This window comes from Nothobranchius furzeri, chromosome 10 (genome assembly GCF_043380555.1).
Source record: "Nothobranchius furzeri strain GRZ-AD chromosome 10, NfurGRZ-RIMD1, whole genome shotgun sequence".
Lineage (NCBI taxonomy): Eukaryota > Metazoa > Chordata > Actinopteri > Cyprinodontiformes > Nothobranchiidae > Nothobranchius > Nothobranchius furzeri.
Genome location: NC_091750.1, coordinates 30,022,201 through 30,041,512, shown reverse-complemented (window position 1 = coordinate 30,041,512; position 19,312 = coordinate 30,022,201). Strand labels below are relative to the sequence as shown.

At 42.6% G+C, this 19,312-nt stretch overlaps 1 protein-coding gene across 12 annotated transcripts in view; it reads right to left on the bottom strand.

Moving 5' to 3' along the window:
• ncam1a (neural cell adhesion molecule 1a) overlaps positions 1 to 19,312 on the bottom strand; it is a 434,538-nt gene that overhangs the window by 99,037 nt on the left and 316,189 nt on the right. For 7 of the 12 annotated variants that reach the window (XM_070555484.1, XM_070555483.1, XM_070555485.1 and 4 more), the window contains exons 8-9: positions 14,284 to 14,426; positions 4,065 to 4,094 (exon numbers count right to left, since the gene is read on the bottom strand). In XM_070555484.1, the coding sequence (XP_070411585.1) occupies positions 4,065 to 4,094; positions 14,284 to 14,426 (173 nt within the window). The remainder of the gene's footprint in view (positions 1 to 4,064; positions 4,095 to 14,283; positions 14,427 to 19,312) is intronic. The other 5 variants (XM_070555486.1, XM_070555487.1, XM_070555490.1 and 2 more) reach the window with 1 other exon arrangement.

Genomic DNA, 19,312 nt, shown 5'->3' with positions numbered 1-19,312 from the left:
GGCTACGTGTGTGCAGGGTCTCAGACCCCTAGGCGTGCATGTCCTGATTTTTGTAGGCTATTGCTCCGGCAGCAGCGAGTTGGCGGCCTGTTTTTATTGACGTGCATCTGAAAACCAGCTAGGCAGATCCGGTTGAGGACTGCCTGACATTTGGTAGTTATACTGTTGTGCCTTTTCTCTTCAGTGACACATCAGGTTTAAAAACTCAACTGCAGATATTGTGGTGCAGCTGCAGCATCAGTCTAAATGGAAACGGTTATCCTACCTCACTACTGAAGGCAGCTCATGAGTTGCACGCATGTATAGTTTGAGCAACAGACAAACTTATGGTAGCAACTCAACTCTTCCAGAAATCTGCATTTCCCTCGACTTGATCTTTCTACTCAGCCCAGTTGCATTCAGACCATTCTGCTGTTTAAATGTCAGCTTGCTTTTAAAGGTTCACCTATAAATGAATGAATAAATGACATAAAACAGTGGAATGCCAGTGCAGCCATTTCCAGCAGTCGGTACCCTTTATGGTGCATTTATCTCGTTATACCGGAGCCTCACTTCGGCCAGAGTTACAGAAAAAGCAAGGCCACAACTACGTAGAGGTTCTTTTCCAAGAGGTTCAGCTGTAGAAATCGTTGGTTGAGATTTTGTTAGGCTGCTATCATTTTTTAAAACTAGCACAATTTGTTTTCATCCCTGCTGTAACCAACGCTTTATGTCATGAGTTCCAGAGCTATGTTGGATATGGCTTTTTTCCATTTGTGAAAGCAGCTTGTCTGCTTTGAGTTTGCAACCAGTGAGAATTTTTGATGAATAAAATATAATTTAAAACAGAAGCGAGAATAAAAAAAAGCAGCATCTCACTGGGCTGCAACCGCTCAGGGCTTTGTGAGTTTCTAAAATGTCTCAAATTGTTTCTTGAAGGAATCCCATCCTTGCTTGTAGTGGTGCATCAAAAACATTTGATAATGGTCAGAGTGGTGGTGGGTATCTGTAGAGAGTGAGGGAAATGAGAGACGACTTTGGGACCTGGAGTTTGGGCTTAGAAAGTTTGGGGGAAATTGTGAACAAATCCGGATCTATATGAAGACACTTTGTGATGAAAATGCATCGGTTGAATCTGTGTGTGTGTTTATCAAAATGGTCAAGATGACCCAGACAAAAGTTTGTCTTTGAAGTGTTTAAAATACCAATTCAATGTGATTCCAACTGAAAGTTTTCAGAGGCAAACAGGAAGATTCTGTGATTTTAAGACAAAAGCAGGAGAAAACACAGCTTTGCAGAACTTGAACCATCCATATGTCTCATAGGAAACAATCTGGATTTCAGGAGGCACACACACACACACACACACGCCCCTCTCCTCATAAATGGAGAGTGTGTGGACTGTGTGCCCTCCATCAGGTTCCCTGGCAACACCAGAGCTGGTTGAAGAGGCTCAGCAGCGGCTGCACTTTCTCCGGGTCTTGAGAAGGTGCAGCCTGGATCAGAAGCTGCTGCTGGCTTTCTACCACTGCTCCGTGGAGAGCACCTTCCCCTCCTCTCTGAGTGTGTGGTTTCCAGGCTCCACAGCTGAGGACGGGAAGGCTATGCAGAGGACAATAAACACCACCCAGAGGATTACTGGCTGCACCCTGCCATCCCTTGAGTCCATCTCCAGAACCTGAAGAGAACCACTGCCATCCTCAGTGACCCCGCCCACCCTGCCCACTGCCTGTTTGACCTGCTGCCGGCTGGGCGCCGCTACAAGTCAACTACATCACACACTACCAGACTTTCCAACAGCTTCTTCCTTTGGGCCATCAGAACATTCAACCCCCCACATCCCCGTCAGTAACGTGGACTCGTCTGTGTTTAAATCCTTTGAACCTGTTGTTTTAGCAGATCTGAGTCACCGGCTTGCTTTCACGGTGTTCTGCTAAAATGGTTTTAAATTGTTTTTAGCCCTCCATGTTCTCCATATTTAGTTATTTATTGTCTTGTGCACTGTTGATGGCTGGCCATCGGAAATGTAATGGCCATGAGCAATTACAAATAAAGTCTTTTCTATTCTAAGGACTGCAGAATTATAATGGCAGGAAAAGTGCAGCTTCAGCTACAAAATAAAACAATCCAGTCAAAAAATCTGCAGGTCTGAAAACATGGACTCCAGTCAGCTGGTCAGACGCTGGGTTTACATCATGTCAGAATATCATAACGCCGTCACTTCGAGCCTTCAAGGTTTGCACCATGAAGCCAGACGTAGTTATTTGTCTTTGAACAACCGTGTTTTCCTGTTGATGCATGTTAGCAAAGTTAATTGCTTTCAAGACTGGATGCAGTGAAAAACGTTAGCTTGTTAGGAAATAAGAGGGACTTGTCTGCCGAAGGACCGAAGGGTTGCAGGTCTTCCCCACAGAATCTCCAGAGTTTTTTTTTTTTTGTTTTTAATTCATTTGATTTGTCAGTCATTCATATTACACACCTTACAGATGATCTGAATAATGTCAAAGTACTACTTTATAACATTTAATGTGTGTTTCTGTGTGAAGGTTATAATTAGCCTCTACGCTTCCTTCAGATTTAATACCATGTCGGTCTCCTGAAGTCCACAGTGGTTCATTGTTTTTGAAAACCTCTGCTTAGCAACAGTGTGATCTCAGGAACATGTTCAAAAGTTTGGATATTTACACTCATAAATAACATGTAAATAACAAGTTTAACAGATTTAAAGACCAAGTTCACTTGTTTTTTCTACACATCTGCAGCGGTCTTTAGGATAAAAACATGCCGTTTGAGTTGATCTCTGTGGGGAAATAAGCTCTGGCGCTCCATTTTCAGGAAGTAGAAGCGAGCCGGAGCAGAGACGAGCAGAAGATGGCAGGATTTGGAGTCTAATTTCCTGATATTTCGACATCTCTCCTCTGACTGGCTAACAGCAACACGACTCTACCACTGACTCCATTTGCTTTGCAAAGTCGATGTTTTTCACCACAAACACAAGCCTGGAGGAGTTTTGCCATGTTGTGGAGTTGCTAATGCTAACAGTTAGCTTCTACTAGCCAGTAGCTGCAGTTTCTTGGACGCTAAACCAACAAGAGCCTTGCTCATTGAGAGCCAAGATGGGTGAGTCCACGAATGTTAACTTGACAATGTGACGTACAACCGGCTTTTCCAATCAGAGCGTTTTCCCTTCTGTTCTCTATGGACGGCTAATGCAGGAAATAGGGGTAGAAGACTATTTTCACATTCAGCCTGCATGCTAAACTCAGAGTGACCAATCAGATTAAAACATAAACAAGTAAAGACCTTAGTCTTCAAACAGTTTGAATGTGGCAATAGTACTTTGTTCTTGCCTGTGCCCAGACTAGCACATGCATTATTTTGGATGAAGCTGAGGCCAATCCGGAAGCTATTATTACATTTTCTGCACAGAAACAAACATTAAAAGGCCTAAAATGCCCCTTTAGTTATGAGCCGTGTTGATTTCATATGCTTGAATTGCATTTGGGGATGGATATAAAAGATTTTCCAGGTCAAGTTGAAGTCATCTGGGTGAAGTGACCCAATAAAAACTGACTGAACAGATTGAGTGTGTGATAGGTTGGAGTGAAACCTGCAGCCCTCTGACCCCCGACTGGCCCGCGATCCGTTTACAACCAGATTAGATTTCTGTGGGTTAGAATCGTGGCTTCTCACAGCAGAACAGATAGTGTTTTATTTATTTTTCAACAAATCTATCTAAAACCAAATTTAAGACACTTTTTTCTCACCTGAATAATTTTAACTCCAAGAAAAGGGTCTGAGAATTTCTTATCGTCTTTGTGTCAAGATGAAATTTGTTGACAAGAGTAAACAGGCACAAGTAAGTAGGGCAGGTCTAAATGTGTGGTGGAACTAAGTGGATTAAATGAACTGTACTATGTGTCTAATGGCCTACACGTTTAGTGGACTACTAACAAATGTGAAATGTGGGCTAGATGACAACACCTCTGCTCTGCAGCAAAGAAAAAAGAACAGTGAAAGGAGATCTAGAGTGGAAGTTTAGGGTGTTACTACTTGAGTTAAGCTACAGTATTTAGTAGCGATACCTCATATTTGTCTGGTCGCGTCCAAGAAGCCTAAAAAGGAACAAACACAGAGGAGGCAAAGACAGATATTGGTATAACGGAGCAAATGAGGCTTTTAGAGTGAATGCAGGCTGATTTCTCTGCAGCTACGTTTGAACCAACGGACTCGGCTCCAGTTTAACTCAGGATGTTTCCAAGCACTCTCTTTCACTAACGGGTGGTTTTCTTTTTACATCATATTCGTTTTGAATCAATTTGCACAGAGTCTGAAATTGCTGCACGAGTGCCAGGCTTTAGTCACCCCCCATCTCTTCATGTGGTGGTTCAAAGGTGTCAAACAGCTTTAATCTTCTACTGTGAGCTAAAGCCATAGTGCATTTGACCATTTTACAGCTTTTCAGAGGCAGTGTGTTGTTGTTAAAGCTGCTAAACTCTGACCTTTGAGGTTTTGTACCTAAAAATCCTTTAGGTAAAAAAATAATAAAATCTAAGTTGTGAAGATGCAACATTTTTGTTCCAAACGTCTTTAGCTGAATTAATGACAATGAGTCATAAAATTCTGTTGTTGCTCCAGTCGGCTCATCCCATAAAGCGTTTGGCCTAAAAAAGGACCAGGATGGAAATGATTCATTTAGGGATAAAACTCCATTCACATCTTGAAGATACATTTTTGGAATCACATTAAAGAAATGTTACTTCTAAATTTAAAATGTATTTGTAGGGAATTTCAAAATAATAGGATCACATAATTAAAGGTGCAGTGTGTAAGAATATAGTGAGAAAAGCTCAAAAGAGTCTAATGTTTTTGGAAGGAAGGTTATGCTGAAACATATTTCATTTCCAGCTGGCTGTGGGGATTGTTACGTTTTCTCCTTTCAAACAAAGGAAGGAGGGACCTAGTTACCGTTCATCAGTGAGTGTGGGGTTGCTGTGTCTCCTGCAAGCTAATACTGCAGCACCGACAACTGTAATTTGACGACGGCCGGCAAAAAGCTCCAGAGTTGTTCAAAGTGGTTGCAGTAACCACATTTAATCACAGGATGTCACTTTTACTTCACTTCTACATAATGCACCTTTAATCAATACACTTGCAATGGTCTCTAATAGGAATGTAAGTCATTCTCGGGAGGACATAAACCGATGCACCATTTCTTGGACCCACATCACAGCTGAGCTTCAGATGGCAGGCTTTGGAGTCTTATTTCCTGGTATTTGGACATCTCGTCCAAAAACGTAGATGTTTTGTCTCCACAAGTGTAGAGGTGTTCTGCCGTGTGGTGGTGTTGCTAACGTTAATGGGTACCTTCTACTAGCTGGGATGTGATTAGCTGATTCCCATATGTCAAACCAACAACATCAATATTAAAGTAACTTTCCGGAGTTTTCCCCTTTCAGAAATTATAAATGGTCTGTATTTGATAAAGTGCCTTCTAGAGTCCTGGAACCCCCCAAGGTGCTTTACAACACAATCAGTCATTCACCCATTCACACACACATTCACACACTGGTGGGGATGAGCTACGATGTAGCCACAGCTGCCCTGGGGCGCTCTGACAGAGGCGAGGCTGCCGAGCACTGGCGCCACCGGTCCCTCCGACCACCACCAGCAGGCAACGTGGGTTAAGTGTCTTGCCCAAGGACACAACGACAGCGGCAGACTGAGCGGGGCTCGAACCTGCAACCTTCCGATTATGGGGCGAGCGCTTAACTCCTGTGCCACCGTCGCCCACTGTCACCCAATTATGTATGGTTTTTCAGAAATCCATAAAAGTGGTTATCTTATCATATACTGTGTATAATGTAAGACATATGTCTTTTATTTAGATTTATTTTTTTTGCTAAGCACACCCCCCCCCCCCACCCCCCGCCCCACAGAGCTCCAAGCATTAGGACGCGTCGACCAAAACCAACACATGGTGTTAAGACTACCGCTTACATGCTTCGAATTTAAAGACGTACCTCGGCTGATGCAGAGTTGGTGAACTTTTCACGAACAAGTAAGTCTTTAAATATAAATTAGTGGTGCACCGATATGAAATTTTTGGGCCAATACCGATATCCCATATTAAGATCACTGTTATGGCCGATAATCGATATTTGCCAATACCAATATAGTGACATTAATGCTTCTAAAATCAGCAGATTTCATATAGAATGAAAAGGATTTAAGCTGAATTTACGTTATTATGTACACCACACCACACACATTTACGCTTCTGAGATGATTACAATCACTGTCACATGACTGAACAAATACACATCCCCCCACCGGTTGTTAATATCGACCCAATTTAATTTACTGGACCGACACCAATATGTTAAAAAATGACTAACATTGGCCGATACCGATATTGATGCCGATATATTGTCCATCCCTTACATAAATATATGAAAACACAACATGGAGAACGATACTTGTAAAACAACGTGTTTTAGCTCTGTCTGTCTGTCGGCTACAGAAGCACATTTATAAATAAAAACTGTGAAGTCGCCATCTTAAAAAGACGCACACAGAGATTATTTGTGTGATATGCTTGTCAGCCACTAGATGGTGGCATCAGATAAGAGAAATACTGCGGAAAGAGACTCAAAGTGACAGTGTGACGTAAACCTGTCGGGCATTTTAAACCTTAGAGTGTCGCTGTCTATTGTCTATCAGAAGCTAATGCAGGAGATAGGTGTAGGAGACTATTTTCATGTTCAGCTTGCATGAAACACTCAAGAGTGAGCGATTATAATCAGAAATAATCAATAGTAATGGGTTTTCCGTGAACCACACCTTTAAGCGAAATCATGGACTTTTATTTTCTGTTGTAATATTTGTTTTATTGAAAGATTAAAAATAAAATTCATGGATATGACAATGACATTTATTTAATATTAAACTAAATTTAAATGCACAGTGTGGGTTTACAAAGAAACATCACACACACACACACACACACACACACACACACACACACACACACAATATGCTTTTTGTTTTTTTTTAACCAACAACTACTTAACTGTTAATTGAATCCATGTAATGTGTCATATCCGGTTAGTTTTACTATACAGTTAAAATGAATACATGAACATTCTTCAGAAGGGGTGAATCTGTGTTTATTTCTTTATACTGACATTTGTCATTGCATGAAAAAAGATCACAAATAATCCAAACACTTATATCCTCGAGCCAACAAGTTTAAATTAAACATATTTTAAATTAAACATAAATATTAATTTTTTCTTCAAAAACAGGATTCAACTGTATTAAAAATTTGAATAAATACAGATTAAAAATTGAAGGGATTTGCTCTCACATTGCATGAGACAGAACAATTTACCTGCCAAGATGGATTTATTAGCAGTGTGATTAATTCTGTCTGGTATAAATCTCTCTCCTCTGAAAATATATTTAACCCTTTGATGCATTAATTATGAAATCTTCAACCATGATTGTTTAAACATTTTTTTTCATTCATCTTTAGGTGTGAATGAAACAAAATTCAACAAACATTTTTTTACATTTAATAATTTACAATTAGTTTATTACGTGTCCACCTCAATGGACAGCGTGCGTTCTGAACATGAAATATGTTGGCTTGACTTACTGAAGTCCAAATGGAGGGGCTCACATGCAATAAAGTCTTCCACAGCTGTGCTTAACAGCAAAAAGACCTGCTAGATCCTCTCAGTCGCACCCTTGGCTAAATGATACCCTCCGGTCTCTACGCACCAATCTTAGAGCTGCGGAACGGAAATGGCGCAACACCAAAGATCCTGGTGATCTATTGAAATTTCAGGAATTACTGTCCTCATTCTCTGCCAGCATCACTGATGCTAAGAAAGCTTTCTACACTGACTAAATTCTCAGCTCTACTGACTCTCAGAAACTATTTTCAACATTCAAAACTCTGCTCACCCCTCCTGACCTTTCTCAGTGGCCTAGTGGTAGAGTGTCCGCCCTGAGACTGGGAGATCAGGGTTCGATTCCTGGTCGGGTCATACCAAAGACTTTGAAAAAATGGGACCCAATGCCTCCCTGCTTGACACTCAGCATTAAGGGGTTGGATTGGGGGGTTAAACCACCAAATGGTTCCCGAGCGCGGCTTGTCTGCAGCTCACCGCTCCCCCAGGGGATGGGTCAAATGCGGGGAACAAATTTTGCACACACACCTGTGTGTGTGACAACTAATGGGACTTTAACTTTAACTTCTCCACCTCCTACCAACAATCTATCAGCTGACACCTTTGCCTCATTCTTCACTGACAAAGTGGCGGCTATAAGCAAACAAGTTTACTCAACTGGCCACTCCTGAACATTCGCTACCACAAACTCCTTCTAGCCCAACCATCTCAGACCCTACTGCTTCATTTTCCTCTTGTTCCCCTCTCACTGAGAACTGAGTGTCCAAGCTTCTCACGTGCAGCCGCCCTACTACATGCCCACTGGACCCCATTCCGACTAAGCTGCTCCAAGCTATTGCTCCTACAGTAGCCGCAGCAGTCACACATGTGATCAACGCTTCAATGACATCGGTACATTTCCCACCTCTCTCAAGCATGCTCAGGTTAAACCACTGCTAAAAAAAAACATCTCTTCCTCCAAATCATGTGGAGAACTACCGACCTATCTCTCTCCTCCCTTTTCTGTCCAAAATCATTGAAAAGGTGGCTTTCAAGCAGATCACAGAATACTTCTCACAAAACTGTCTGCTTGACCCTTACCAATCTGGGTTCAAAAAGGGCCACTCCACTGAAACTGCTCTGTTAGCAGTGACGGGATCCTTAAAAGAAGCTAGAGCGACAGCCAAATCCTCAGCGCTTATCCTGCTCGACTTATCGGCAGCATGCGACACTGTCAACCATGGCTTCCTTTAGTCCACACTCTCTAGCATGGGCATCACAGAGAAAGCACACGCCTGGTTTGAATCGTACCTCACAGGACAATCATTCAGTGTATCTTGGCTTGGACAATCCTCTACCGTGCATCATCTTGCCACAGGAGTCCCACAGGGCTCTGTACTAGGACCTATTCTCTTTGCCATATACACCACCTCACTGGGTGAGATCATTCGATCACATGGCTTCTCCTACCACTGCTATGCAGACGACACCCAGCTCTATCTGTCATTTCCACCGGACGACCACACCGTCTCTGCATGAGTATCAAACTGTCTCTCTGACATATCAAAATGGATGAAATCCCACCATCTCCAACTCAACCTCTCTAAAACTGAACTGCTTGTCATCCCAGCAAAACCATCCATTCAGCACAACATCTCAATCCAAAATGACTTCCTATCTCTGCCTCCTTCAAAGGCAGTTCGAAATCTGGGTGTTGTGATTGATGAACACCTGACCTTTAAAGATCAAGTTGCCTCTGTTGCTCGTTCATGCCGCTTAGCGCTGTACAACATACGAAAGATCAGACCATACCTAACACAACATGCCACCCAGCTCCTGGTGCAATCTACTGTCATCTCCCGCCTCGACTACTGCAATGCCCTTCTAACTGGTCTTCCAGGCTGTACTGTGAGACCTCCTCAAATGGTCCAGAACGCAGCGGCGCGTCTGGTCTTCAATCAGCCTAAAAGAGCACACGTCCCTCCTCTGCTCATTGAGCTCCACTGGCTACCGCTAGCAGCATGCATCAAATTCTAACCGCTAACACTAGCATACAAAGTCCGAGATGGTACGGCTCCCATCTACCTGAATCCTCTTGCAAAGGCTTACGTCTCAGCCCGGCCGCTCCGGTCATCACAGGATGGTCGGCTAGCAGTGCCTACACCACGCTCAGGACAATCCAGACTCTTATCATGCATCGTTCCACAAATGTGGAATGACCTTCCAAGCACTACCAGAACAGGAGCTTCCTTTTCAATTTTCAAGAAACTCCTGAAGACCCTGCTCTTCAGAGAGCATCTTATAAACTAGCACCCTCCCTGCACCCGTCCCCCTCTCTACCGTCCACTCCTTGTTCCCTCCTCTCCATGACTGATGTCAAGTTGCTGTTGTTGTTGTTGTTGTTGTTGTTGTTAGCCTCAAGGGCAACATGCCGATTATCACTTGTAAGCTGCTTTGGACAAAAGCGTCTGCTAAATACATAAACATAAAATAAATAAATAACAATTTTGAGGACCTGTCCACTGTATTGACCGTTATGCATCAAAGGGCTAAAAACATAGAAGTAACGTGAATATTTGTCACAGTAAAGTTCAAAGTTTTTATGTTAAAGTAGGAAATCTTAGCTGCAAAAGAGTCAAACAAACAGAAGTGACCAAAACTCTGAAGTGGAGCATATTTCCTTGACGCAGCAGGAGGCTTTCTCAGCTGGTCATTAATTAATGTTCTGTAATAAAGAATAGGCCATGCTGAGAAAAACAAGGCACTGAAACTAATTATAGGTGAACCACTGCTGCACTTCCTGATCAGCACTTTCTTCTAATCGGAGCGTTCCAGGCTTTGATTGGTCCCTCCATCACGAACTTCATGAGAAAAATTCCCACTGACATCCTGTTCAGTTTAAACATCTGATGAACTTTTAAAATAATTACCACCAAGCAGGTATTTCCAAAAAGCAGCAGAATTTGAGTTAAATTACTGCTCTGTCATTGCACGTCATCACAAGCATGCTCAGCTACTCTGACTGGTGTAACGTGGAGCAAAATGGGTGCAGAGTGCAGCAAACAGGGAGCCGGTGATGAATGACAATCCCGGGAAAATTAGAGAACTATTACCAAATGATCGCAGACGTTTTTCTGAGTGCAGCAACACGAAATCGAAATTGTTCTGACACTGATAGATAGGGGAAAAAGTGGTGGTGACAGGCTGTGAATGGAGGACATTTGTTGACAGCTCTGAATAGCGATGTGCACGGCGAGGCCTGTCGTGCAGGTGGAAGATAACATTCAGAAATCCAGCCGTGACCGTTCAGACTCATCGGCGGTGATGAGTTCCACAGCTAATAAGAAAAAAATCAGGGATTTAAAAAAAACAAACTTAAACCCAGGAATGGTACAGTAACGCACTACAGATCTGTAAAATACAGACAACATGTAAACGTAATGGAGAAACAAAGCCCCACTTGGGTGCTGCCCACACTTATCATCCTTCTCAGTCTGTAGCAACCCAAAGTACAGCAGCCACCAGGTTCGGAGCAATACCAGCTCTCAAAACGTAAAGTAAACATTACCCAATGAAACAAAAGAGTTGTCACACAGTCATTTTGGGTCTACATCAGGACACCCCGGTCCACAAACGCATCTGTTCCTAATCTGTTTCCACTATCAGAACTTCAGCGTAATTTTAACAGACCTCTGTGGCATCCTCGTGTCTCTTTTTCACCGGCCTGCCTCAAAAGGACCCCTTTCACGTTTCAGGGACCACCCGAGTACCAGAACGGGGGCACGTACTCGGAAATGGTGATTTTCTTTTTGGGAGTGGTAGCAGCCGGCTGTTTCTCCTTCTCTGATACTACTGAGAGGAGAACCTCTCACACCGGTGGTGTTCTCTTGCTACATACATGAGTGTGTAATGAATGGAGGACTCATGAAAGTGCACAAGTCCTGGGGTTCAGCAAGACCGACAACCGGTTGGTCCAATGGTTGCTTTCGGTCTGAAACATGTTATTGGCGGAGGTTTTCAGACAAACGCAATAGATCTATAGCTATACTCTGTTAGAACGTTGTTAAGAGGCATGAAAAATATGTTTTACGCTAATTTGTTTGCCATTACAGCTTTAAGATGACATGTACCAACATTGAGTTTATGAATTTTGAAATTTCGGCATCTGCTGAGTATTTTTCTGCTCTAATACAACAGCTTTGAACCAATGGGTAACTGAACTGCTCATTCAACCACTGAATTAGGTGTCCAGAAGCAGGGAAGCAACTACCAACTGCAAACCAGTGGTCTAAACCTCAGCCGAGAAGGTTTTGTTAAAAGAACAGTTGGTTATAATTACAAGTTCCTCAATTTCAACATCCACCCAAGGTCAGAGTACAGCTTCTGTTTTTAATCAGAGATCATTTGGAAGTAAGAATCAAATTGAAGTTTGGTATTTAACATTCGGCAGCACTCGTTAAACATTAGAAACACGGTACTGTTCTGCTGTGTGAGTGCTACTCTGGCTGGGTGCTCGTAGGAAGTTTCAGTTCAGTCAGAGGAAAGAGTTGGCGTGTGAAAGCACCAGGTGTGAATTCAGGCTGTGTTTGTTTGATTTTGCACAAATTATAATTTAAAAAAAGAGCTTGGCCTCCGTCTGAATGATGTTTAGGTCGACTTACTAAGAAACGCAACCTCGACCCCCTTTAGTGAGCGCTATGGAGGAAAAATAAGGAAGTGCACTAGAAAAACAAGCAGAGCAGCAAAATAAATATTAATCCATGTTTTCTTCTACAGAAAAAAATCCGTTTTAATTAAATTGTGTCACTCTGTTACATGTCAGCCTGTTAGGAGCTGACCTCTCTGTGATGGTTCTGATGTTAAATTTGCTCCACATGGCAGCTTGAAGCTGTAATCCATCACGCCACTGAAGCTGATACAGCATTTGGAGTAAAGTAGGCCAGTGGAGCCTAAACTTCTAGTAACGCTCCTCCTGGCGTCCTTTGGGACACAACAGGACAGGTGCTTTCAGTGCATTTAGAGTGTAAAAATAGCACTTCTGTCACATCAGGCATCATTTACACAACTGAGTTTGATGAAGCAGAATAAAAACTGTTTTGTGAATATTTCTGAATCTAGTGGCCTTAGAGACGGCTGAAGGTTACAAAAGGCTTTAAAAACCAGATCATGTTTGCAGCAACTGTTCCAAGGCCAACTATCGGTTCATGAGCGTGTCATTTTCAACTCCTATGCAGAAAATCTACAGCACTTACCGGTTTCTACCACCAGGAGAATGCTGTTGAATATAACGGCAGTGCTGTTGTTTCTAAATCCTCAGACCTGCTGGAGGCAGCGAGGTAATTATCCTGATGTTGTTTACTGTAATGACGGCAGAAATTCCCCCTCTGAAGCTTCTTATCCGTTTGCTGCTCACATGTTGACAGAGCAGACTCCTGAGTGGGATTTCTTATGTTTTAAATATACAGTTTTAATGAGCGGATAAAAGCAAAACAACAGAGGTAGGATGAGCCTTTCTGGCTGGAACACTGTGACCGGTGGCCTGGAGACAACACCCAACGCTCCGGCACCAGAACACCTTTTAACATCTCCTGATTTTCCTTCATTTACTCTTCAAATGAGCAGCCCCGAGGAGCTCGAACAGTAAAATTAGAACGCATGCTAAACCAGCTAAACATAACAATTATACGCAATCCTAATTCATGTGTTCATCTTTAACACAATGGTGTGTTGTGGGCGACGGTGGCACAGGAGTTAAGCGCTCGCCCCGTTATCGGAAGGTTGCAGGTTCGAGCCCCGCTCAGTCTGTCGCTGTCGTTGTGTCCTTGGGCAAGACACTTGACCCACGTTGCCTGCTGGTGGTGGTCGGAGGGACCGGTGGCGCCTGTGCTCAGTAGCCTCGCCTCTGTCAGTGCGCCTCAACACACATATATATGGCAGCTGTGGCTATATTGTAGCTCATCCCCACCAGTGTGTGAACGAATGTGTGTGTGAATGGGTGAATGACTGATTGTGTTGTAAAGCGCCTTGGGGGGGGTTCCAGGACTCTAGAAGGTGCTATATCAAATACAGGCCATTCACCATTTTAAAAACAAGTCCCGTGTGTTTTTAATGCAGCAGCTAAAAACGGTCCGACTCCGTAATAATCGTAATTATTCCCACTTTTCAGCTCATTTGCACTTAATTTTCCTGTGAATATTTAACTGGCACTTTCTGCAGCATTTGGACAAAATGTTATCTTATTGTTCTAAAATGAATACAGAGCAAACAGACCTAATATTAGGCATTTAAAATAAAAACCCTGAAACACAAAATTAAAGGTCTTCTTGAGAAAATTGTAAAAGTTTAGAAAGGCTGTAGACTCCAGACGTGGGATTAAGTACATCTAAGTTTTATTCTAAAATGTTTTCATTCAGTATCAGAATTTAAGCATAGAAGTTGTTGTATAAAACATCAGTTAGGGGAAGATTTTAATGAACAAATCTCTGAAAATGTTCCTTCAATCATCGGTTTTTGTGTTATATTTAGTTTTGCAGTCCTATTTTGCCCAAAACTATTTCTGTATGTAACGATTGGATTTGAATCCTGAGTGCTTTCACATAAGAACTCAGGTCTAAAAATCGGGCTTTACCTGTTCTCCTTCTGTGAAAACCCTGTTTCCAAACCTCCAGGAGATGGTGGGTGTGGGATCGCCCGAGGCCTCACAGGTCAGCGTGACTTCCTCATCGAACTCTGAGGCGGTCTTGTTGTTGAAGTAGGTAATGTTGGGTATCACTACAAACATAAAACAACAGATTAGCCTGGATAGAGCCAAGATGATTGATTTGACATGCAACTGAAACTTGCAAGAAATGTACTTGATACCTTTACAGCTGGGGTACATTATTTAAACGTTTTACATTAAAAATCCTTAAATTTGACTATCTGATCCTGTTTTATGATGCATTGTAGGTAGGGTCCCTCCCCTGGCCTCTATGGCAAAATGAACCATTTCTGTAATCCATTGACCAATAGATTTGCATATCCACAAGAGGGAGCTGTCAATCAACGAGAACACACCCTGGTGCCAAGCATCCACTACAGGGTGATGGAGGTTTGCAATGGAGCAACCAAAACAAAAAAAGAAATTACTGATTCCTGGATTCTACTTTTTAAATAAAATTTAAACTGTTTCACTCGCCATGAGGCAAGTAAAGTAGAATTTGGATTGGAGAGGCGTTTAAAAGATGGAGGAGCTTTGAGAAAGGGCTCAGATTTGATGAAGAGTTGACAAGAGTTTATTCTGAACAGCTAAATACTAGCAATGTATCGTATTTTAGAGGATTGTAAAGAAAATTGTATTTAAATAAAATAAATATTAGTTCAGATAATTGTTGTATGCTACATGTACCATAGGCTAATATGGAGCTAGCTTGAATGCTAACTTGACCTGCATCCAAATAATTTTAAAATCTAAAATAAATTGGAATTAAAGCTGCAAGCAGCGTTGTTCGGCCCCCGCAGCTCCGCGCCGCGCCGCTCCGGCCTGGCTGGCAGTGTGGTGCACCCGGGCACGTCCGCTGAACATAAACATCGACCACCCCGCCACCAGAAACCGCGAATGGTCTCCTCGTCTCCACCTCACCCTGACTCAGCATCTTTTCTGAGCCCACCATTAAATTACATATCTAACCACTAGGGGATACTCTATCTTTACCACACTGGTTGTGTGATGACACAGACCAACTTTAATGCTATTCTGACCGTGTTTTTTTAAGTCATTGAAGGTTAAAGTTATCTAGGGGGCGCTGTGACCAACTACAGAACAATCCCATTGAGGTCAGCTTTGGTTGACAAAGATGGTTTTCTGTTATTTTGGCATCAATCAGACGTGTGTGTTATCTAGAGCCAGAGTGCCGAAAAGGGGTGGAGCTACAGGGGTTTGAACCAACAACCACATCAATGTGTTTGGTGCATTCACGTGATGACACAAGCCAAGTTTAATGCCATTGTGACCTTGTATTAGGAAGTAATTAACGCTTAATCTTATCTAGGGGGCGCTGTGACCATTTACGTAAAAATCCCATTGAGGTCCTCTTAGGGAGTCAGAGATAGCTTTGTTGTAGTTTGGCATCAATCAGACGTTGCGTGTGCTTTCTAGAGCCAAAGAGCTGAAAGGGGGTGGAGCTAAAGGGATTAGAACCAACAGCCTTATCATTGTGTTTGGTGCAGTCACGTGATGACACAAGCCAAGTATAATACCATTCTGACCTTGTTTTTAGAAGTTAATAAAGTTTGAACCCATCTAGGGGGCGCTGTGACCATTTACAACTAAATCCCATAGAGGTCATCTTTGGTCATCAAAGATGGTTTTCTGTTAATTTGGCATCAATCAAACGTTGCATGGGTCATCTAGAGCCAACAGATTGTAAGTGGGCGGAGTTAAAGTGATTTGAATGAGTGAGCACATACATGTGTTGATTGCAGTTGTGTGATGACTCCCACAATGTTTGATATAGTTTGGAGCTTTTTTGCAGAAGTTACAAATGTTTTATTGTATGTAGGGGGCGCTGTCCCAAATTTAGGAAATATTCCATGAAGAAGTTTGTAGGTTGATAACAGTCATTTGTGTGCAGTTTGGTGTGAATTGCATCATGCATGTGTTATCCAGGGCCTAATATCTGTCAGGGGGCGGAGCTAAAGCGATATCAACCAATGACCACAGGATTGGGTTGGGTGCCTTTGTGTGATGACACATAGCAAGTTTGGTGCAGTTGTGACCTCGTCTGTACGAGTTTTTACAGTTTTAAAGGAATGTAGGGGCGCTGTGGTGATATTATACAACGTTCACCAACCGTTTGTGCCTCATTGGCTAAAGGGCGTGATTGTTGATTGTCATGTTCAGTCTCGTGCAGATTGGAGGCTGTTTGCGGAAGTTACAGTCAAACATAAGGTCACAGCGTCAAGCCAGAATTCGCCATGGCATCAAAGCCCCTCCCTTTCTGGAAAGCTATCAGAACTGAATGGTCATTACAACATCATGAAAACAGTGCATGACCTTAGTGTCATGTTGACTAAAATAGAGGGTACAAATATGGGCATTTCACCATAAGACAATAGACTTCCTGTTGTCAGGGGGCAGGGCTTAGGTGATGTCAGCTGTCTACATTGTCATTGTCTTGAGATGTGGTCAGTGATCACACAGACAAAGTTTGATATGGATCTGATCCATACCATCCTGTGGGCGATGGTGGCACAGGAGTTAAGTGCTCGCCCCATAATCGTAAGGTTGCAGGTTCGAGCCCCGCTCAGTCAGTCGCTGTCATTGTGTCCTTGGGCAAGACACTTAACCCACGTTGCCTGCTGCTGGTGGTCGGAGGGACCGGTGGCGCCAGTGCTCAGTAGCCTTGCCTCTGTCAGTGCACCCCAGGGCAGCTGTGGCTACAGTGTAGCTCATCCCCACCAGTGTGTGAATGCGTGTGTGAATGGGTGAATGACTGATTGTGTTGTAAAGCGCCTTGGGGGTTCCCGGATTCTAGAAGGCGCTATATCAAATACAGACCATTTACAGGCCATTTTGATCATGCATATGGGAGTTATTACGTCAAGTAATGTAATGGCGAAAGGTCAAAGTTTGAGGCTTAGCCACGCCCACACCTTTCAACTTTTGAAAAATCCAACGGTTGAATTTCCCCCCCCTATGTTTTAAGAGTATATAGCAGAAGTGTGAAGGCGATTAGTGAAAAGGGCGATGGGGCATCACTCTCCAAACTACGTGTGCGAAAACCACTAAATTGAGTACTTGGACCAAAATGGCTGACCTCCTGTGGGACTTTGCTCATGGCTCCAGGAGACTTTTTTGTAGTTCCCAAGGCACCACATTAGTGTACAAAATTTCGTAATCCTCAGTCAAAGCATGGCTTGGGGCTGACAATTTTAATGGTCTTAGGGGGCGCTATTTAAGAAAATAGGCCACGCCCACTGGATTTTCAAATCAGATTTTTTGGGGGGCCGGACTAGGATCACTCACCAGAAGTTTCGTAGCGATATCTTTAGAAATGCCGAAATGGGAGGCAAATGTATGGCCACAGCGGTATGCCTGACTTTGCCGTGCCGCCACAGCCCCGCCCTCTTTTGAAAACTCCCATAAAGTGACGCCAAGAAATACCCACTTGTCTTGAGTTACCAGTTACAAAGTGAAATGGGGCGATTTGGGACCTATCACAGTACAACTTGACCTTTTTGGTCCTGAGGGGGCGGGGCTTGTGTGATGTCATCATCCGACCATTCAATTTAGTTTCTGGCTAGATGTCGAATGACCAAAGAAATTGTTGTAACTTTACTCTATTCAAGTATGAAGTTATAGCCATTTATATATTTTTGGCGAGTAGTCGAAATTCGAGGCCTGGCCACGCCCCCTCAGCATATACGAAAAGTCTGTTTTATTTTTTCTATTTGATCGCCCATTCCTTCTGAGCAATTTCCCACAACTTTTGAGACGATCGTGCAAAAAACGATCGAGTAAATCAATTAGAAGTGGACCCTAGAAACGGCCAAAACGGGGTCAGAATCACCACTTCAAACCAAAATGGCCGACTTCTTGTTTGATGACCATAGTTGAAAGAGGCTTTTCTGTGCGGACTGTTGAGTACTACAAGTGTACAAAATTTCATAACTGTATGACGAACTAAGGTTTATGGAGGGGGGTATTTTTCCCATTCTAGGGGGCGCTGTGGAGCTAGTTCAATTACGATTTTTTTGTGACCTTTAAAATACAAAATTTTACACCACGCCTGACAAGTGTGCAAAAATTCCTGAGTTTTCGGGTATGTTAAGGCCTCCAAAATGCCAATTTACTTGGCAGAAGAAATATAAACAGAGCAGATACAATAGGCCTTGGCCGCGCTTCCGGGCCTAAAAAATACATCAAAATTTTAAATATAATAAAAAAAAGGATAGGATGTCACTTGGGGTTGTCAAACTTGAATATATGACTCAAGAAGCTATTTTGCAAATACATGAAATGGGAGGAGACACCATGGGTTCTTAAGGGCTGTAAACTTCAAGCTAACAGGAACAGGAGGGCGGGGAACAAGGGATTTATTGTTAGTGTGTTGGTAAATGTAGTGTTCAACCTTACGCTACATCGGGCTATTGTTTTAGCCTGTTGTAACGTTAGCAAGAATCCAGTTTCCTGCCTGTTTTAGAGGTTTCCCTGCTCAATTTTGTTTAAAATGAGTCTTCTGCAAGGAATGATTTAACCGTTTCAACAGTTTAACAGAATCAGGTGTGTCCGTTTCATAATCTCCTCCACCTCTCCTTGAGGATGTCACTCAATGGACCCCAGCTTTAAAGCACCAACAACCCGTTTAATTTATATGTTGTTTTAACTTTCACTCACACAACAAACTTATTAGGAAATAATCACTGGTGTATGTCTGTTGACATGATCCCAAGCTTCTTGATCAACAACACACTTAATTTTGTTCATTTCTTTCAGTTTTTGTCTCCATGGGAAGACACAAAAACAAATTTATAGCCGTTCATAAAACGACGGGTAGAAAAATCACAATTCTATCCAAAAAACCTTAAAGATTCAGCAGATGCCGATATGTTTTTCCCAGATAATTATTTCAGATTATAAATAGTTGTTCAAATTATTTCTGAATTTGTAGATTACC